At 41.8% G+C, this 20,401-nt stretch overlaps 1 protein-coding gene across 6 annotated transcripts in view; it reads right to left on the reverse strand.

The window, feature by feature from the left end:
• Positions 1 to 20,401, reverse strand: part of MPP7 (MAGUK p55 scaffold protein 7) — a 251,755-nt gene that overhangs the window by 72,958 nt on the left and 158,396 nt on the right. For all 6 annotated transcript variants that reach the window (XM_049705343.1, XM_033403528.2, XM_049705340.1 and 3 more), the window contains 6 exons: positions 16,475 to 16,606; positions 11,926 to 12,007; positions 11,329 to 11,414; positions 7,750 to 7,824; positions 7,373 to 7,569; positions 6,833 to 6,897 (listed from right to left, as the gene is read on the reverse strand). In XM_049705343.1, the coding sequence (XP_049561300.1) occupies positions 6,833 to 6,897; positions 7,373 to 7,569; positions 7,750 to 7,824; positions 11,329 to 11,414; positions 11,926 to 12,007; positions 16,475 to 16,606 (637 nt within the window). The remainder of the gene's footprint in view (positions 1 to 6,832; positions 6,898 to 7,372; positions 7,570 to 7,749; positions 7,825 to 11,328; positions 11,415 to 11,925; positions 12,008 to 16,474; positions 16,607 to 20,401) is intronic.

Below are 20,401 nucleotides of genomic sequence, written 5' to 3' on the forward strand. Positions count from 1 at the left end.
AAGACAACATTTTATGAGTTAGGTTTGACCTAGGAGACACCTCTTCAGTCGAGGGAGGAAAAAGAACTGGAAATTTAACAGAAGCAAATTGTAACCACAAGTCAAGGTAGGAGATATTTTGCTACATGACCTTCCAGAGCGAACAGGACCGATGAGAACAGTTCTCTGCTCACTTCTCCCTTCACACGCAGCACGACAGCCAAAGAAAACACTTAGGAGAAAGTGCACAACAGCCTATGTTTACTTTTCAAATACCTATGGGCCTTCAAACTGCATTAGCTCTATTTGGACAGTATTTGCCAAAATGACAAGCAAATCATTACTATTCAGGCTCACAGTATGAGTCACTCAAGTTGTGAGTTTATTTATCCTCATTTCTTAGTAGCTCTGAAATGTCATGTGCATCTAAAACAAATTATTAGAAAACAAACAATGAATGATGTGACACAGGATAGCCAAGCCAGGCATCTAGGTAGAAATAACACAAGCCGTGTTTAAGACTGATCAAGCTGTGATCGCAGACATTTCTGCTGTAAAGTTGATTGTTGAACAGAGTGTATTTTCTGATAGAGACAGCAGGATAGCTTGAGGACTGCACTCATGATTAAAGATTCAATGTCACATAAAGCAGATGATAAAAGCCATGTCACACACACACACAAATTAAAACACCAAAGCCAATCCACAAAATAAAATCTGTAACTTAGATTACATGTGGTATATGTATATTTCATATTCTAATAAGAGGTCCTAAACAGGCTCCATAAATATTCAAAAGAGTATTTCCTCCTTGCAGTTAAGTAGGAAGAGAACGGTATTTAGCATGATACAACACACGCAAATATCCAATAGCAAGTACATGCTTAATAGACATCCAGTAGGAAAAACAAAGGGGGAAAATACACAGAGGGTAAGACCTCAGAAGACAGCTGGGATAAGCGGCAGGACTTCCTTTGGTAAGGCACTGCTGCATGGATGTCAAACGCATAAACTTAATTCTCCAACAACTCTATGAGGTCGGAAGTATTATCCCCATCTTACAGATGGGGAATGAGAGGCAGAAAGGGAGGGAGCAGTCGTACGTGGCAAAGCTGGGTTGTGGACCCACGCGGTCTGGCTCCAGGGTCTGAGTTTTGAACTACCATGCTACGCCATCACATCAGAAGTCACTTTTTAATACCTGGAGCTTCAAGCCAGAAAATGCACGTCAGGGGAAAGGTCAACGGAAATAACACATTTCTTTCAAGCTTCCCGACTACTTCCGTCCACCTTCTGCTGCTCCAGCCTCTGGCCCGCCCCGAAACATCAACCTCTCAGGTGTTTCTCTGCCAGGAGAGCTGGGGAGGGGCCCTCTCCTCTCCCGGCCACAGCAAGAGTCCACGCTGCGTCATCAAGCACGGACGTGCAGGATGTGACAATTATAAAAAGCACAGAGAGAGGCCAAGGTCACGAAGAGAGAGACTTGCCGTCCTCAGAGAAAGGAGTGTGGAGGCTCACATGAAAAGCACTTGATGAGCTCTGCGCACCAGGCAGGAGGGACTTCCCCGGTCACTGGAGGTCACCCCACGTGGGACATGTCTGATACTCCTGACAAGTGGAGAAGCTGGTCTCTATCAGTGGGATAGTCTGCGGGCAAAGTTAGAGCCCCACTCTAGAAACTGCTTTCTCAGACCCCTCACCGCTCAATGCCATCTCCCCTAAAAGGCTGCAGTGATCCATGACCAAAGACCAGACCCCTAACCGCTGATCAACCCTCTTACCTGCATGACGTCGGGTCCCCAGAGACCATATGGCTTAGCACCTCTCAGATGGAAAAGCTAAACACACACCCTGACAGTGTTATCTTTACATAGGTAAGGATATCACAGACGGAACGTAAGCAGCAAGAAACGCCTTGACCTCAACCGTCTCATGGTGTGAACAGTCAGAGGTGCAGTTTACAAGTTAATCCATCTCCACCTCTTTCTACAGGAGCTGCGGTCTTCGGCACCTCCCAAAGAGCGTCAGGGGAAAGAAGTATTTCCAGTATTTTTAAAACCCCGTATGTTTCTGTTACACATGATCCCACCAATATTAAAAAAATCTTTGACACAGTTTTAGATACAGAAATTTAAGAACGTAAGCAATCTATTTGCTCATTTCTGAATTAAATTTATGTGTGAACACAGTAAATAAACATTATCTAAGATGCCAGGAAGAAGGTGCTTATTCAACTTGGAAAGTAGTAGTACAACAACCTGTAGAGCAATGATATATATCGTATGCTCAAAAGTCTGGTCTTCCACAACACTGGTGCCATGAAGAATGAATTCACTCTTTTCCTCAACGTTTAAATTCTGTTGTTGGTAGCTTGAGATCTTCAATCCACAAAATACTTGTCTTTGAGTGAATTTGGTGACAGCCTGTTTGAATGGACACCTCTTGCCTGCAGTCAAATATTTTCTTTTTTACCCACATGATAACCATCAAAATCGGTTAAAACAAATTCTAAATTATTTTGTGTCTTTACCTTCTAATTTTTAAAAAGCCAATAAATTGTACATTTTTGATTTCCCATTTATTACTAGAATTCTATTAGAGCTATTTTGTAAAAGAAAATGTCTTCATTAATATTATTCAATCAGCATTGTTAGAAATGTTCAGCTATTTATACTTTGATAACTAAAAAAAGGAAACCAAGCACTGTAAGTAAGTATCATACTTGAACATTCTGCAGTAAAATATAGTACATGAATAAGAACTCGATTTAAATATAAGTTACATCGGATTGAAGTTAAAGTTAATGTTTATGCTACTAAGAAGCTAATTCCTAACTTACATACTTATGTTTCAATAGAAAGGGAACAAACAATATTTCAAGTAATCAAAGAAATTCATATTTCTTTTCAAAGGTTAGGTGCTATCATATGGCTTTATATATGCAACTGAACTGTAAAAATAAGCTTTGGCAGGAAAGTCGTAGGGTAAATTCTATCGACACAAGAACTGCAAGCTACTAAGTGTCTGTCAGGAGAACTGCCCCTACGTGCTGCTTGAGACATGAGCTAGGCGCTTACTTGGGCCCCAAACTCGCACCCCGTGTCCTGCTGAGAACAACCTAAACGTTGGTCACAGCGAGGAACACCTCGTTTGAAGAGCCTGTTTTCTGTATGTGCATTAGGTACGCCAAGATTCCTAAGGAGAAGAAATAACCAAGCATCAAGGATGAACACCACCCACACTCAGAGTGTCGCATAAGGGTGCCAGTTGAAAAGCCGGAGGAGGTCGGTACTACCACGGCTTCTGATTTTTTAACCATGGAGCCCGGACCCAGAGTTCTAGCACAAATATAAAGGCAGAGATAACAGTACTGGGGTGCTCCAGTCCTTTCCGACCTCTGTGTGCACACTAGCTGAAGCCCTACAGCACCAGAGCCATCTTCCATGAACTTTTCCTCCATGAAGACTTCAGTTATGATGATACACTGTGAATCAAATAAAGAGTAAAATCCTACTAATACAAAAGCAATCAATTTGTCAAAAAAGTTAACTGGCTAATGACCTTTAAGTCATTATTCTAAACTCATTGCTTAACCAATATCTTCCTAGGTTTTAAGAGCACTTGTGAAATTTAGTGCAGAAAACTTTTATCAACATAAGTATTTTTCATAAATTTATAAACACCAACATGAGAGAATTATTCTTCTTTTAGAAATTTTATATTAAATCAGAAATTTTCTTAAAACCTATTCCATGACTATTCAATGTAATTAAATAGATCGATTATAAAATATATACAGATTTTTTTCAATAAAATAAAATGTAAAAATAAAGGATTTTATATCAACTTTCTGCTTTTCTTCATAGTATTATTCTGTAATTTAGCAAAGGGCATGATAACAAATGTCCTATTCCAAAAACCTAAGTACCAAAGGTTGAAGTCCAGGAAGTGTTGAGTCAGATGGTCTTTATAAGATTTAGTTACACTAAAAAAAAAAAAAATCACTTTCAAATACACAGGTTACAAAACGAAGTGCTTTTAAATACTTATAAAAATGTTCAGAGCCAGGGACTTCCTTGGCAGTCCAGTCATTAAGACTCCGCGCTTCCAATGCAACGGGCACGGGTTTGATCCCTGGTCAGGGAACTAAGATCCCCCCACGTGCCATGCAGTGAGGCCAAATGAATAAATTTAAAAAAAAAATAAATAAATGTTCAGAGCCAGTGCAATGATTTTTGTATAACTTTTGAGTTCAGGGGTTTATGAGACAACATTCAAAGAATTTCAAATGAAATTTCAATTTTTTGAGAAGAAAGACAGTGGCCTTTTATTTAATTTTCACGGAAGTATACGGTCTCTCTGAATGAGGCTGTATTTACTACACGCTGTACTTACTTTGGATAATATCGATCAGATTTATTTTTTTATTTAAAAGTAAAGAACATCTACCTCTGAGAACAAACAATGCATCTCTCAGTGAATCAAAATCTAGGTTAAAAATAGAGAGAGAGAAGAAAAGGAAGAAAGGGTGAAAGGACGACCACGTTCCATAAAGACAAGTCCTGAAAGTCAAACACTAGAGTATTAACATATAAAAGAAATTATGTAAATTCATATTAGGGAAATGCAAATCAAAACTACAATGAGGTGGCACTTCATACTGGTTAGAATGGACATCATCAGAAAATCTACAAACAACAAATGCTGGAGAGGGTGTGGAGATAAGAGAACCCTCTTTGTACTGTTGGAGGGAATGTATATTGATACAGCCACTATGGAGAACAGTATGGAGGTTCCTTAAAAAACTTAAGATAGAACTACCATATGACCCAGCAATACCACTACTGGGCATATACCCTGAGAAAACCATAATTCAAAAAGACACATGCACCCCAATGTTCACTGCAGCACTATTTACAATAGCCAGGTCTGGAAGCAACCTACATGCCCATCAACAGACAAACGGATAAAGAAGACGCAGCACATATATACAATGGAATATTACTCAGCTATGAAAAGGAACAAAACTGGGTCATTTGTAGAGACGTGGATGGACCTACAGACTGTCATACAGAGTGAAGTAAGTCAGAAAGAGAAAAACAAATATCGTATATTAACGCATATATGTGGAATCTAGGAAAATGGTACAGATGAACCGGTTTGCAAGGCAGAATTAGAGACACAGACGTAGAGAACAAACAATATGGACACCGGTGGGGGGGAAGAGGGGTTGGGTGGTGGGGCGGTGGGATGAACTGGGAGATTGGGATCGACGTGTAGACACTGATGTGTATAAAATAGATCACTAGTAAGAACCTGCTATATAAAAAAATAAAATTAAATTAAAGAAAAGAAATTATGTAAATTCAAAGACAAAATAGCCTCCATTACAATTAGAGCTCTACGCGCGCGCACACACACACACACACACTCACACACACACACACACACACACACACACACTCACACACATTTATCCTGAAACCAGTTTGGGGAGAGCTATTAAGAAGACAATCTCTCTACTTTGCACAGTTCTTTAAAACAAAAAAAATACATCAAAAATTTTAAGTAAGTGAAAATTCATAATTATAACCAATTACACATTTCTAAGTTGCCTAAAACTCAGGCAAATTAGAGTATGGATTCAGATTCGAGCAGAATCCCATTTATTTCATTTTCAAGTTAGACACATTTTATCCCCCAGGCACCAAATGTATAAGCAATGTGCAGGCCCCCAAATGTAAAAAACCCTCAAAGAGCAGGTCAGGTAGAGGCCCCAGAGCTCCCTTCCACTGGATGAGCTGCAGTGAAAATGCACACACTTAAGAGCAACGCAACATTCTGGTTAAGCTTGAAGCTTTCGATGTCACGGGACACGTGGCCTTCTACGACAAGTGTTTTTTCCTTCTGCCCAGACTTCACAGAGCAAGAACAAGCAGGCTTTTGAGTCAGTGCTCTGCTTGAAGCTTGCTTGTGAGATTTATACCGGACTGCAGTTTGGCTCCCTTATAACGCGATTCCTGGGCTCTAGGCTTCCACAAACTGACAGAAATAACAGGAGATGGGAAAAAATGCCACGATCCTAAAAACAGATGCTCGTGTGAGATTCCAGGACCATTTATTTGCTCATTTCACCTTTTAACGCACCACTTCTACGCTGAAAACAAAAGGGCTTCTTTTTTTAACTCTTCAACGACCTAGAACCATGAAGCAGAGAAGATGAAGTCGGATGGGGACTTACAAGAGGTGGGAGGTGAGAAGTAAAGAGAATCTGAGAGAAGCTGGGTTAAAAGAAAAACCATTCTTTTCCAGTAATCCTACATCATCGTTTTTCTTATTCCTGTTTTCTTTTAATCTAGTTTGGTAATAACTCTGAACAGACCGGGTGAAGGTCAGAGTTACTGTGATGTCAAAATAAGCAAGGAAGAAAGTAGAACAAGAATGACTGTTTTAGGCACAACTGCTTTTGTGCCCTAGAAAGTGATGGATTTTTTTCCTCCAATCTTCACCGAGAAATATCTTATCCAAACCTCCTAGCTTTAGAGAAATCAGAGTGCATTTTAGGTTACATTATAAAATACCTAAATTCAGAATCAAAGAGAGCTGTAGTTATTAGCTTTTTTCTTACAGAGTGAGTCATGGGTTTATTATAAACAACCCCAAACACCCCTTTCTTCAAAAGATTCACTTTACTATTCCCACTATGAATTTGTTCCTTGTTGGTTCTTGTGAAATGATGATCCAAACGCTATCACAGGTAATAGGACCTCTTATTCTACCACAAACACCTGCTGTAACAGTCAAAAGTAAACAGCAAGACTTAGTTACTCTGCATTCTGATTAACAAACTTACATGATTTCCTGTTGGAAACTTGCAGGGGCTGGACTAATATTTCTGGTCGTCTCAGAGCCAATCTCCTGGGGGAAAAGAAGGTCAATATGCCTATCAATTTTCAGTACAGATCCAAGATTAACATAACACCAAAATATTAAAAGCCTTAAGAAAAAAATGGAACGTTGGAGGAAAAAATGAACACAATGCAATCTACTCAAATTAAGAAATAAATCCTCTACTTTCAAATTTTCATAAATTCTCCCCACTCTGAAATCACTCTTCTTTATTTTTCCATCTTTCACATCAATACAGTTTCAGATATTAATGTGCTATTTTCCATTTGTTTCGTAACAAAAACTGAATATGACCTGAGAGTGTCATATTATTTTTGGTCATTATTCATGCTTCGTTAGACAAAACAGAAACCCAAACCTGAGGGATAAGGAATTCTAAGGCAAGGTTTTAGTGCTTATTCTATCACAACTATGCTGGAATGGTATTTTGCAGAGAACAAAAGGTCAGCTGAAGACAGGCCATGATTCTGTGCCAGGAACTCACCTTTCCTGGAAATGCTTTGAGGGAATCAAGCCTGCTCTGGGATTGGCATCTCCTTCGTGCTTCGCCTGCCACCATGTTGCATCATCCTGGCTCATAATCTGAAGAATATCTCCCTTTTTGAAAGAAAGCCCAGCTTCCCTACATGGAATTGCTTTATCCTCATTAGGGTCATAGTCAAAGAGGGCTTTGATAAACATCTGGAAGAAAGTTCCGTTTCAGATGCATAAATATAAAAAAAATAAATGTGAAGTGGCCAACATTCTTCTAACTCTGATTGATTTAAGAAATAGAATATTAAGATAAACTTGTTGTGTTCCATTTAGTAAATGGAAAAACATTGGTTCCCACAAAAAAAAAGGTTTCTCAGGAATGGTTACCTTGCCCTCCTTTGATGGTGTGTCCTCCTTGATGCTGGGTATAATCTTGAATGTGATTGCGCCCTGAGACTGAGCCTGATGTCAGAGGAAAGAAAGAGTTATAAGAAAACCGCTGGAGCCAAGGAGGAAGAAAGTCAAATAGGTAGAAAATGAAACGATTCTAAAAATTTACAAGCTTGGGGTTTCTACTCTTAGACAGAACAAACCGAGGAAACTATTTTTGTAGAAATTCCTGTAACGTGAGAGGCACTAAAGTTTGTCAAATAAGTTAAAAAACATTAACCACTAAACCACTTTTACCTCTTGTGCACTTTTAAAATGCCGATGAATGTATTACCATCCATGTTGAGTTACTTCAAAATAGAAAGAATATGCACAGTGCCTTAAACAGGATTAAATGGCAAGAACAGACCGTGTGCAAGGTTCAGACCGCTGCATCTAAGGCTCAGCAGCCAGGTTTCAGGGACAAAATTCCTACAACTACCAGTAATGTGGCTATAAATACATGATTCAATTAGTTGCGATGCTCATCAGAAAAATAATGAAAAACACTCATCTCTATTATATTCTGGTTAGTAAGAGAAGTACCAAATGTAGCAGATTAATTAAAAGATGAAAAGATTGTCTATTCTAATTTAATTAAAGCAAGCAACAATACCCCAAATTCTTTGCTGACTACCTCAGACAAGGGTAGGTCTTCCTATCAGGGACCTGCTGTGTAGCACAGGGAACTCTACTCAATATTTTGTAATAACCTACAATGGAAAAGAAGCTGAAAAAGGATATATATATGTATATACGTGTGTGTGTGTGTGTGTGTGTGTAACTGAATCACTTTGCTGTACACCTGAAACTAACACGACATTGCAAAGTAAGTATACTTCAAAAAAAATTGTTTTTAAATAGTAGGTCTGCCTTTAACACACCCTTACGTCATTCTTTCTCTCTTTTTAGCATTTGTCATAACCATATCTATGTAATTACTTACACAATTATTTCTTAATATCTGTTACCCTCACTAAATGGTAAGCTCTGTGAAAGCACTAAGTACGTATTTAGGAGGACAGGCGGACAGGGAGGAAAGGCGAGAGGGGGAGGGGCGGTGGACCTCCCTGAGGCTCTCGCTATCAGTGTGTGCTGGTGGCCAGGACTCCATTTTGTTAAGAAGGCCCTGATTGATACCGTCTGCCGGTTTCCATGGTGTGAATACTTCCACCACAGCCAGTTTCAATGTATCAGCATGAAGTCACTGAAAGCCAGGATGGGAAAAGCTGCACTGAACCAGCTTTTGTCAGCATATGGAAGCAGCTCCAGTGCAGCAGAGACTCACATAAAATGGGGGTTTAATAGTAGAAATATCAGAATTTTATAAAGGAGTGATTTCAAAATGGTAATATCACTGTTATTGCTTATCATAGAAGTAACTCACTAACCTTATTAAGAATTTATATAATAACTAAATTGCATAAGTAGAAAGAAAGCAAGTCTTCCCTATAATCCCTTCCCCTTCTTCTAGTTTGTGTGTGTGTGTTTTAATGCAGGTGTCCCCGACCCCCGGGCCATGGACCGTAACAGTCCGTGGCCTGCTAGGAACCGGGCCGCACAGCAGGAGGCGAGTGGCGGGCGGGCGAGCGAGCGAAGCTGCATCTGTATTTACAGCCGCTCCCCGTCGCTTTCATTACCACCTGAGCTCCGCCTCCTGTCAGATCAGCGGCGGCATTAGATGCTCACAGGAGCGCAAACCCTACCGTGAACCGCACACGTGAGAGATCCAGGCTGCGTGCTCCTTATGAGAATCTAATGCCTGATGACCTGAGGTGGAGCTGAGGCGGCGATGTTAGCGCTGGGGAGCGGCTGCAGATACAGGTCATCATTAGCAGAGAGGTTTGACTGCACAGAGACCATCATAAATCAATTGCTTGCAGACTCATAACAAAACCCTATCGGTGAGTGGCAAGTGAAAAGAAGCTCCCACTGATTCTGCATTATGGAGACTTGTACAATTATTTCATTATATATCACAATGTAATAATAACAGAAATAAAGTGCACAATAAATGTAATGCGCTCGAATCATCCCGAAACCTTCCCCCACCCCGCTGCGGTCCATGGAAAAACTGTCTTCCACGAAACCAGTCCCTGGTGCCGAAAAGGCTGGGGACCGCTGTTTTAATGTACGTAAAGCCCTTAGAACAGTATCATTAAGGGCTCAATCAATGTAAGCAATTACTAGTATTACTATTATTACTAAGTCATATCGGTCTATCAGCCATTGTGAACGCTTCACAGTAATCCATCACGTGAATCAATAATCAATTCAACCTTCTTGATAGTTTCTAAATATTTTTAAAATATCTTGTTTATACACATTTGAAATTATTTCCTTTGGGTTAATTTGCAACAGTTGAATTTCCTGATTAAGGAGTAAGCACATTTAAAATGGACAGTTTCAGAGAGCCGTCTCAAAAGGTTCTATTAGTTTACCCTGTACCAAAAAAAGCATCTAAACATATCTATTCCCTTATAATCTGGCTAACTCTGGGCATTACCAAGCTTTTAAATAACCACCAATCCAATATGTTTCAGACATCGTGTCTCCTTTTGTAATTCTCTGTACATACACTTTGCTGATTTTTCTGTAACCGTTTCTTTCTTAATGATTTTTAAGAACTCTCTATATCCATTAAAATATGAGCCTTCTATCATATAAATTGAAAATATTTTGCCTACAATCTCATTTGTCTTTTAAATTTTATGTACAGCATCTTCTACTGTAGAAAAAGTTTTCAATTCTAGTCATCACGTCAGTTATTTTTCTATTTGAATTTCACATCAAGGTTAAAAAAACCTTTCTGTACCTTTTATGACTTTTTAAAAAACTTACTTGATTTGAGGGGATTTATTTTTGTGTGAGTTGTAAAATAAGGACTATTTTTTCTAACTGAATAATCAATTAATCCAATACCATTTATGAAATGATCTCACTGCTTTCACACTGATTTAAAATGCCATCTTAATCATACACTACATTTTCATATATACTGAGGTCTATTTTGAGATACTAAACTCTCTATAGGTTAATAACATGCTTTCATATGTAACAGGGACAGTCTCCCTTTACTCTATCCTTACAAATGAACTTGAGAATTTATATTGCCAAGGCTTATAATAATTTCGTTTTAGATTTCATAAGACATCTAAGTTAGTTTCACTTTTTTATATACCCGGAAAGCATAGCCCCTAGAGACAGAGATAAATGCATCCTCAACAACAGAGTATGTGCCATGTATTAAGGACCTAATCTGAGATGGGCCCTGTCAAACTCGTGATCTACATTGGCTCATTTAACGCTCCAGACACTCCAGTGAGAGTTACCACTTCTTATTCTCATTCTGTAGATGAAAACAGGGAGGAAATAAAAAGATTAAGGTATTTTCCAAGGACATAAGGGGGATTAAGTAACAGCACTGGGATCCAAACCCTGGACTATTAAATCCAAATCCTGTGTTCACAACCAGGTCTGAAATACAGTGATCCAACCTCATTTTCACTGCAGTTTTTAAGTAAATTTTCAGCTTACCAAGATCTGAATGATTTCCTCAGGGCTTTTATCCTCGACAGGTATCCCATTCACTTCCCTAAGTTCATCGCCAACGTGAATAAGACCTGAGAAATCGCAAATTCAGAAAGTAAGCAGTGTTACGTACGGTGGTTTGCAGTGTGCCCATCCTGAAAGCACCGTGTGGTACCCTCAGTGCACATCCCAGGCCTCTGAGGTTTCAAAGGCTGCGGCTCCAGCCTCGCCGAGGCCGTAACATCACAACGCTGCCAAAGCAACAGCAGAGGCATCTCAGTCTTTTTCTAGAGATGCACATTACTTTCATTTTAAGATAAATTTTTAAAAGGCTGTGTGCTTTCAGTGGTACTTTTCAAATCAGAAACACTGAACTAAGTCTTAATATAACCTTGGAAGCCTATATAAGCTAAGACCATAAAGTATTCTAGAATGAAATTTACCATTTAAATAGGTTCCCACATTTTAACACAGAGTACGATATCTTATTACTGTTTTGCTGTATTGTATCAAAAGACTGTTATCCTCTTAGCTACATCCCGGAAATGTGTCACATAAAATCCACGCGCCCCGTCCACGCCCGCCTAACGTTCAAACTCTCACCACTTCTGTCTGCAGCTCCTCCTCTCATGATTCTGGCCACAACCACGGCCCCGGTGGGCTCATCTTTCTTAATGGTAGCTCCCTTTTAAGGAAAAAAATAGTATTTGTGGGTAAATGTGTGTACTGGGTGGTAGGAAAGAAATAAGGACAGAAATAAGGACATTCATCTGGAAAAAGTAAAAGCTACAAAAAGTAAAGGAAGGGGGAACAGAAGTCGTGCCATTTGCTCACAAATACTTATCACTAGACACACAACTTTCTACCACACAGATCGTCTAAGGTTTTCAGCACAAAGACTTTTGAAACCTTTAATCTCTTCAGTACTATGCAAAGTGTACAAATATCTTCTTTCCATTATAATACCTTGTATTTGAATACTATTTGCTTTTACCCTTTTAGAGCGCTTCCTCATTTCAGTTTATCTTTACAATACCCTGTGAGAAGGTAGACTAAACAGAGAAGGTGAAGTGAAGAGAAAAAAGATTATATAAACTAGAAAACTAAAACCCAGATCACCTGACCTTTAGTTCAGTGATCCTTCTGTTACACTATTACATTACAGTAAAGGAACTCAGCAATGATAATAAAGAAAGTGGGGGAAAAAAAAAAAAAAAGATCTGTTACTCCGAGGTTTTTAGGTACTAGGACTGCACCTAGGTACAAATGGAACTAACATTTTGGCGTGAGATTAGGAAACAGTTTCAAAAAGAACCCAGAAATTCTTTACTTATGCATGTTCAGAAGCAAATTAACTGCATGCTGTTCATCAGAACATCAGGTACACACAGTTACTCTGAACGCCTTTTCATGACTTTGCTTCCAAGAAACTGGCAGTGGTTTAGACAGGCCACCAACATCACACCACGCGCTGAAGAGGTGCACGTTAGGTGGAGGCAGGGCGCACCCCCAAGAAGGTGGAATTCTTCTCGCGTTCGCCAATAAACACATGTACAGCATTACCAAATAGATATGGAAACAAAATTAGGAATCCATTTGTAGTAAGTGCTTTCTATATGACGTTTTATTTTGTATATGACAGCTATCAAATACATATCTAATAATAGCAAAAAATTAAATAATTAAGTGTTAGGATAATTTTGTGGCATTTTTCCTCACCTACGCATGCATTCAAGGCCGAAGACTTGAATGGGTATCTCTCCATGGTCATAAACCTTAGACTCTTCAATTACTGGTATTTTCTGCTTTTAAACAGATAACTTGTAGCCAAGATGACTGGAAATGTAATATCCTTAATATAACTAACTAGTGTAATTAGATCAACTTTCACTTTCTTTAACAATGTGTCTCAAACTCTCCCACCGAAGTACGCCTAATGTCATAAGGGTCTAGTTATCTAATTTAAGATTACTTATCTGTATTTTATAGATGAGAAATTGAATGCCAAATGGTTATAATTTGCCTGAGATCAGACAACTAGTATGCAGTAACGTCAGAACCTGTCTAAGGCACACTGATGAGAATTGCTTTCGCAACCGCTGCTTTTGCAGGTGCAGAGCATCAATTCTCCCCTCTTGGTGTGCGCCTGCTGTACCCCCACGTCAAGTGGTGAAAGGGTTCTGGGGCACCTAAGGCTGTGAGGAGACTTGCAGCCAACTTTCTGGAACTCTTGAAATGCTGGCTCTGTGGGAAGTCAGCCACCATGGAAGAGATCACGTGTACAGCCATGCTGTGAGGAGGTCCAAGCCAGCCAGGTGGAGATGCCACTTGTTAAAAGAGATGCCTGACCAGACCCCAGCTTTCCAGCCACCCAGCCCAGACACCAGTCCTGGGGATGAAGTAACCCTCAGGTGCCTCCAGTCTCAGCCCCTGTCTAACTGCACAGGAGGGACTCTAAGGAAAAACTGCCCACCTGAGCCTGTCAACCTCCAAAACTGTGAGAGATAATATTATTGTTTTAGCTACAAACTTTGGGTGGTGGTTTGTAACACGAAATTAGGTAACTGCAACGAATGTCCTGCTCCACCATGGATGACAGTTTTTCAGTATGGAACCATCCAGTCTGCTGTGCTCAGTGAAGTTGATAAATGTTTACTGAGAACCTACTATGTGCCAGCTTCTGGTCTAACGGTTTCTGACACATTGCTTAAAAAAAAAAAGAAACCCAGGCGTTTCTTCCCCCTCATGGAGCTTACATTCTCACAGGGGAGACAGACAACAGACAGAAGATGAAACAATTAGATCTGTCCTACAGCACGTTAGAAGGTGGTAAAAACTACGGAGGGGGTAGGGCAGGGAGAGGGAAGACAGCATATAAAGACGCCGCTCTCAACGAAAAGGCTGGAAGGGGATGAAGGAGTTACCCAAAGCGAAAGAACAGGGCAAAATGGACGATCAGAGAAGCACAAAGAAGCCACTGTGTCTGGGGCAACGTAAAAGGGGAGAAGCAGCAGCAGGTGGGCCAGGGAGTCGGAGCGCGCAGCGCTCTGTAGGTCCCCGGGAGGATTCTGGACTGAGCTGCGAAACAAACAGGGAGAACCTGCACAGCGGCAGTGACATGATCCGGAAGGACCCCTCCACCTGCCGTAAGAAGAGACTGAAGGAGGGCTTCCCTGGTGGCGCAGTGGTTGGGAGTCTGCCTGCCGATGCAGGGACGCGGGTTCGTGCCCCGGTCCGGGAGGATCCCACATGCCGCGGAGCGGCTGGGCCCGTGAGCCATGGCCGCTGAGCCTGCGCGTCCGGAGCCTGTGCTCCGCAACGGGAGAGGCCACAACAGTGAGAGGCCCGCGTACCGCAAAAAAAAAAAAAAAAAGGCAAACAAGGAGGCGGCTGTCACAACAATCGAGGGCAAAGATGCTGGAGGCCTGGATCTGACGGTCAGGACGAGCCGTGATGAAAAGTGGGCCAGGTGTGTTGGAATATATTGGTAGGGCTGAAAGGATTTCCCAGTGGATCGGAAATGGGATGTGAAAGAAAGAGAGGTATCAAAGGTAGACTCTATGGCTCCTGGCTGCATAACTGCAGAGATGGGATTGTCCATCATTGAGAGGGGGAACCACAGGGCTGGACCAGACTGCAGACAGTCCACCTGCAGACACGTGAAGACTGAGATGCCTGCTACGTCCAAATGGAGACACTGGGCAGACGGATGGACATGCAAATTTAAAGATCAGACGAAAGGTCCGGAAGGAAAAGGGACCTGGGGGTCCCTGGCACATAAATGGTTTTTAAAGCCAGGGGCTGAAAGAAATCACTTCCAGGGTGTGCGGAGGGAGAAAAGCACTCCAACACTTACAGGACTTGTTATAGGCCCTGAAATATACTTACCTATGGCTACAGATAGGACCTTGAAATAGACATGCTTGCTCTCTGCCGATTCTACCTCCCGTGCAGGGTAAACCACGGACCTGAGAAATGGTCTCTCACTTTCTACAGGATATCAGCACTTGACTCAATCTTCTTTTTGATCCCTACATTCTTTTTTTTTTTTTGAGGTACATGGGCCACTTACACTTATGACCAACCGCCATTTGCCTTAAAAACACAAAAATGTTTTAACTGGAATAAATGGGCCACAACACATTTAAAGCCAACTGCTAGGCTGTGACATCTATTTTCCTTTTGAATATAGTTTCATATGGATACACTCTGTACTCATTTCCTATTGCTGCTGTGAACAAATGTCCACAAATTTAGTGGCTTCCTAGAACACAAATTCATTATCTTACAGGTCTGGAGGTATCGACAGGAAGGCAAAAATGGGTATTACAGGCCCAAATCAAGGTGCCAGCAGGGCGGCATTCGTCCTGGAGGATCTAGGGAAGAATCCGGTCCTTGCCTGTCCCGGTTTCTAGACACTTCTGGCGTCCCTTGGCTCTCGGCCACATCACTCCCACCCTTGCCTTCACCATCACATCTTTCTGTACCTCTGACCCCCCCGCTTCCCTCTTTCCCATTAATGAGAACCTCGTGACTCCCCTGGTGCCGCCTGATGACCCAAGAGACTCTCGCCGTCTCCAGATCCTTAACTAATCATGAAAAGCTCCCTGTGTCTTTTAAGGTAACATATCCACGGGTTCTGAAGATGAGGACACGACATCACTGCGGGCTGGTGCGAGGCATTAGTCGGCCTACCCCAGACCTTGACGTGGTTCAGCACTGTATAAATTCTGGGGCTAAAACAAATGGTTACATCTACATTTTGAAATATCGGATACCCGATTAATTTATCCTCGTCACTTTAAAATCCATCAGCTTTCTAGAAAAGCCATAAGCCATTATTTTTAGTTGCACTTCTAAATCTCACATCAACTGTAACTGGTGCACGTTATGCTGTCTTTTATAAATGTCAACAAGTCACATTTTCAAAACTATTGCTATTTATAACCAAAAGAATGCCTGCCATTTTATCTGGCTCCATTTTAATTTTTCTAAATCCTATGCTTTAGGTGTGAATGCTCCATTTATTTCAAAGTTCGGGACACAGAGGAAGTACATTTTAAAGAGAGGAATCGGTGGTATGTGCCCATCAGACGTGGCTTCATCATGGCATCTACTCGTAGCTGAGCATAAAATGTAGCCCAGAACTCACCAGCGGTTCTCGGTTCTTGACCAGACGGATGATTTTCACCGAGTCTTCCTCATCATCAATATCATCAGGCATAGGAGGCAACACGGGATCATAGTTCTTCAGAGCCACAGTATCGTGCACAGAGAGCAAAGCCTACAAAGTCCAAGGGAAGAAGTGTTACAGTAGTTGGACGTGTTTGGCGTTTTACACTTGACCACAGTATAAGGAAAATCAAACTGATGCTCCAGTTCTGCCACAGCAACCGTAAGAAGGCGACTACTTGGGAAGGAGCCTCTGCAGACGGGGCGAGGGGAAGCTGCAGAGCAACAGAGGCAACCCTACTCGGCCACAGGGCGCGGCAGGCATCAGCGTAAAGCGTCTGCCAGCGCGAGCGTCCTCCGGTTCATCCGAACAGAAGTGGCAGCTGGGGGGTCGCCGAGGGACTGTTACTTCTGAAAGGAGGGAGAAATAGGAGGCTACAGATAGACTGCCAACGGGCTGGCAGGTGTCAGGCAACGACGCATGTCTTTTTTTTCTTTCCTTCTGTTAGCAGAAAACACAGAAAGAACTGCTCAATACAGCTGACTAGCTTTCATTCTTCTGTGATTTTTCTCACTTTTAAATTTTTGATGTAATAGCCGACTGTGTGTATAAAAGAATAAAATAAAAGTATTTCTAGTCATGACGGCTGTGGTGGTGAAACTCCACAAGACGGTCATATTGTCATTAGAGACCAAAGATGAGAATAACGTGACATGTCACTATATTGGGGGTGGGTGGGTCTAGACTTTTAACTAATTTGTTCCCTAATCGGCAGCACCAGGATGCACCGATTACTCCAGCCAGAGCCTTGAAATCCCCCTTACCTACACCCCATCCTGTTAAATCTGCTTCCACAGTGTAAGCTAACATGTTATCTTCTCTCCAGTCCAGAGCAGACGGTGGCCAACTGTGCCACCTGTTTTCGTAAGTGAAGCTTTCCTGGAACACAGCCATGCCTGTCCACTGATGTGTGCCTCATGGCGCCTGCCATGCTACAGTGAGAACCTGAGTACAAGCACCAGACATTTTTCCATAAAAAAGCTGGCAGACCCTTGGTCTAGATCATTGATCATCATCTTTCACCTGGAGCATTTTTACCTGCAGCCTTTCAATGGTCCACCTGCATTCACCTTGGGCTCATTTTCAAATTCCTGATTCACAGTGTGTCCAGAGTAATTACTTCTTTTTTTCCTCCTGTCGCGGAGCACAGGCTGCAGACGCGCAGGCTCAGCGGCCATGGCTCACGGGCCCAGCCGCTCCACAGTATGTGGGATCCTCCCGGACTGGGGCACGAACCCGTGTCCCCTGCATCGCAGGCGGACTCTCAACCACTGCGCCACCAGGGAAGCCCCCAGAGTAATTACTTTGAAACGCAGAGTAACTCACATAAGTGGTCTACTAAGAACTCTCCTACCCACCCACTGGTTTGGGATGAAAAGCACGTCCTAGTCTTGTATTTTCCCTCCAACTCTGTCTCACACCCACTGTCCTCCTCACTGAGTTTAAATACCTGGCTTCTTTCTCACAGAGGCGTGGCCGAAACATCCAACATAAATGTAGACCCCCGTTACGTGATCTCATAGCACCATCTTCTTTGCCTTCATACATGCTCATAATTTTTAACCGTTTCCATTTTTATGTACATATATTTAATATCCGCTATCTACTGAAACAGAAGCTCCAAGATGGCGAAGAAACGGTACCTAAATTAAGCTTTCTTACTGACTGTAACATATACACGGAAAAGCTCACAATTCATAAGCATACGGCACGAAGAATCTCCAAAAATGAATATGTCCCCGTAAATATCACTCAAACAAGAAACACAACATTAACTGAGCCCCACGGGCCCCTAACATGCTCCTTCCTAGTCACCGTGGCCTCTATTCCGCTGAAGGTGTAGTTTTGCCGCTATTTAAATACCGCAAAATGGGATCTTCCTTTTTTCCCTGACATTAAGTTAGTGAAGTTCATCCATGCTGTTACTAGTAGCCATTCCTTTTTTCATGGCTGTACAGTACTCCAACATGTACGTATTTCATAGTTTCTTTACCCATTATGCCTCTGAGGGACATTTAGGCTGTTTTCAGCTCTTGGCTATCATAAACAGTGCTGCGGTAAATATTTCATATCAGCTGATGCATACACACACAAATCTGGGTTAAGTATACTTAAGGGTGGAAGTCTAGGTCATTCAACACAGGCAGACGAGACCAAGTGGTCGTTCCAGCTCCTCTCCCCCCAACAGCTTATGTGAGTTCTAGCTGCATCAAGGGATCCACCAATCCACAGTAGTTTAAATTTGGCCATTCTGAGTATACAGTGTTATCTTCTCGTGGTTGAAATTTCATCTTTCTTATAACTCATGATATCTTTTTTCTTTGCTGTTCAAATGAAAGCATTTCTTTTTATAAACGTTTTTCTCCAGCCAGTATATCTCTAATTGCACTTAAGAAACAGAATTAAAAAAGAAAAAGTCTGTATTTCATCTTGTGCCAAGTTAAAAGAATATCCAGTAGCTTCCACTTCCTGTTTTAGACTGTTATTACCATTACTTTATATTCTCTTGGTATAAAAATATGCTTTAAAAAAATCCCAAACTAACACATAAACAAGCAACACAGGTACCAGCATATCCTTATAAACATAAACACGACCGACGCTCCCAAGTCAGGGAAGACAGGAATGGCATCTCGGGGTGGCTGATTCACGGATGGTGGCAGGCAGTGCAAGAATGTTTCTGGAAAACCGTCAGTCCTGGTTTTCAGCACAGGAGAACCTCTCATTTCACGGTGCACGTTCCACAATATTACAAAACCACCACCTTGTCTACTTGATTAAAACCAGGGGAAAGGGACAATGTTCCTGGGGAGCGACAAGGCACAGAAGCGCCCTGGGGCCCCACACGGCCAGCGGGCCCAGCCCCGCAGCCTGACCGGAGGCCTGGGACCCGCTGCCAGATGCTGCCCTCTGCAGACGCAGCGAGGGTTCCATGGACTCCAGGAGCGTGTGTCCCCGGCGTGGATAATACACTCTAACGATGATCAGGTGGGGGAAGTGAGCTCCTCTGAATCGTGCGTGGGATCGGTTCCAGACTCAGTGGAACGGCCGTCCTCTCCAGGGCCTGGACTTCAGGTGACCGGCTGAACGGCGAAGGGTCTTCCTCTCTTGTCGGTGCAGTTTCTCAGCCTCCTGCTGCTGCTTCTGCTGTTCTAACTCCTTTCATGTAAATGTCAATTGTTTGCTGCCAACCGTGGTGTCTGATACACCTAATGTCCCATTTTTCGCTTGGAGTTTCAACCGGTCTTCAAGGGTTTTATTCATCACGATACCTTCTTTCGTGAAATGCCTGTTCAAGATCCTTGCACATTGTTCTGTTCCATCTGTCTTTGTCTTCTTGACCTGTAAGAGTTCTTTATAACACGCTGGATCCAAGCCTTTGTCGGTTACAGGTGCCACAAACGCATTCTCCCACTTGGTAGCTCTCACTTCCTCATTAGTGTTCTCTGATCAAAAAAGGGTCCAAATGAATGAACCCAATAATATTTTTTTCCTGTATGGTTGGTGCTTTTCTTGGTAGCCAACAAAGTTTCAAAGGGACAGAATGAAGAGCATCATCAGATGATAAAATATTATCTGAAGATATAATAGCTGCAAAGTTTTGACAACTGATGAGAAACACAGTCTGAAGATTCAGGAACTCCAATGGATCCTTTAGGAATCAGGAACAATAAAAATTAACCCACGCTTACATACATCATAGTGAAATGACAGAATGCCAGAGACAGAAAGTAGTTCTTAAAAATATCAGAGAGAAAAACACAGATCATCAGGAAGGAAAGAAAAAAAGGTAATTGAGAACTGACTGATCAAGCAGCAAGACCACTGAAGAGAGTTAAAACACCT

Source organism: Orcinus orca, chromosome 2 (assembly GCF_937001465.1).
Source record: "Orcinus orca chromosome 2, mOrcOrc1.1, whole genome shotgun sequence".
Classification (NCBI taxonomy): Eukaryota; Metazoa; Chordata; class Mammalia; order Artiodactyla; family Delphinidae; genus Orcinus; species Orcinus orca.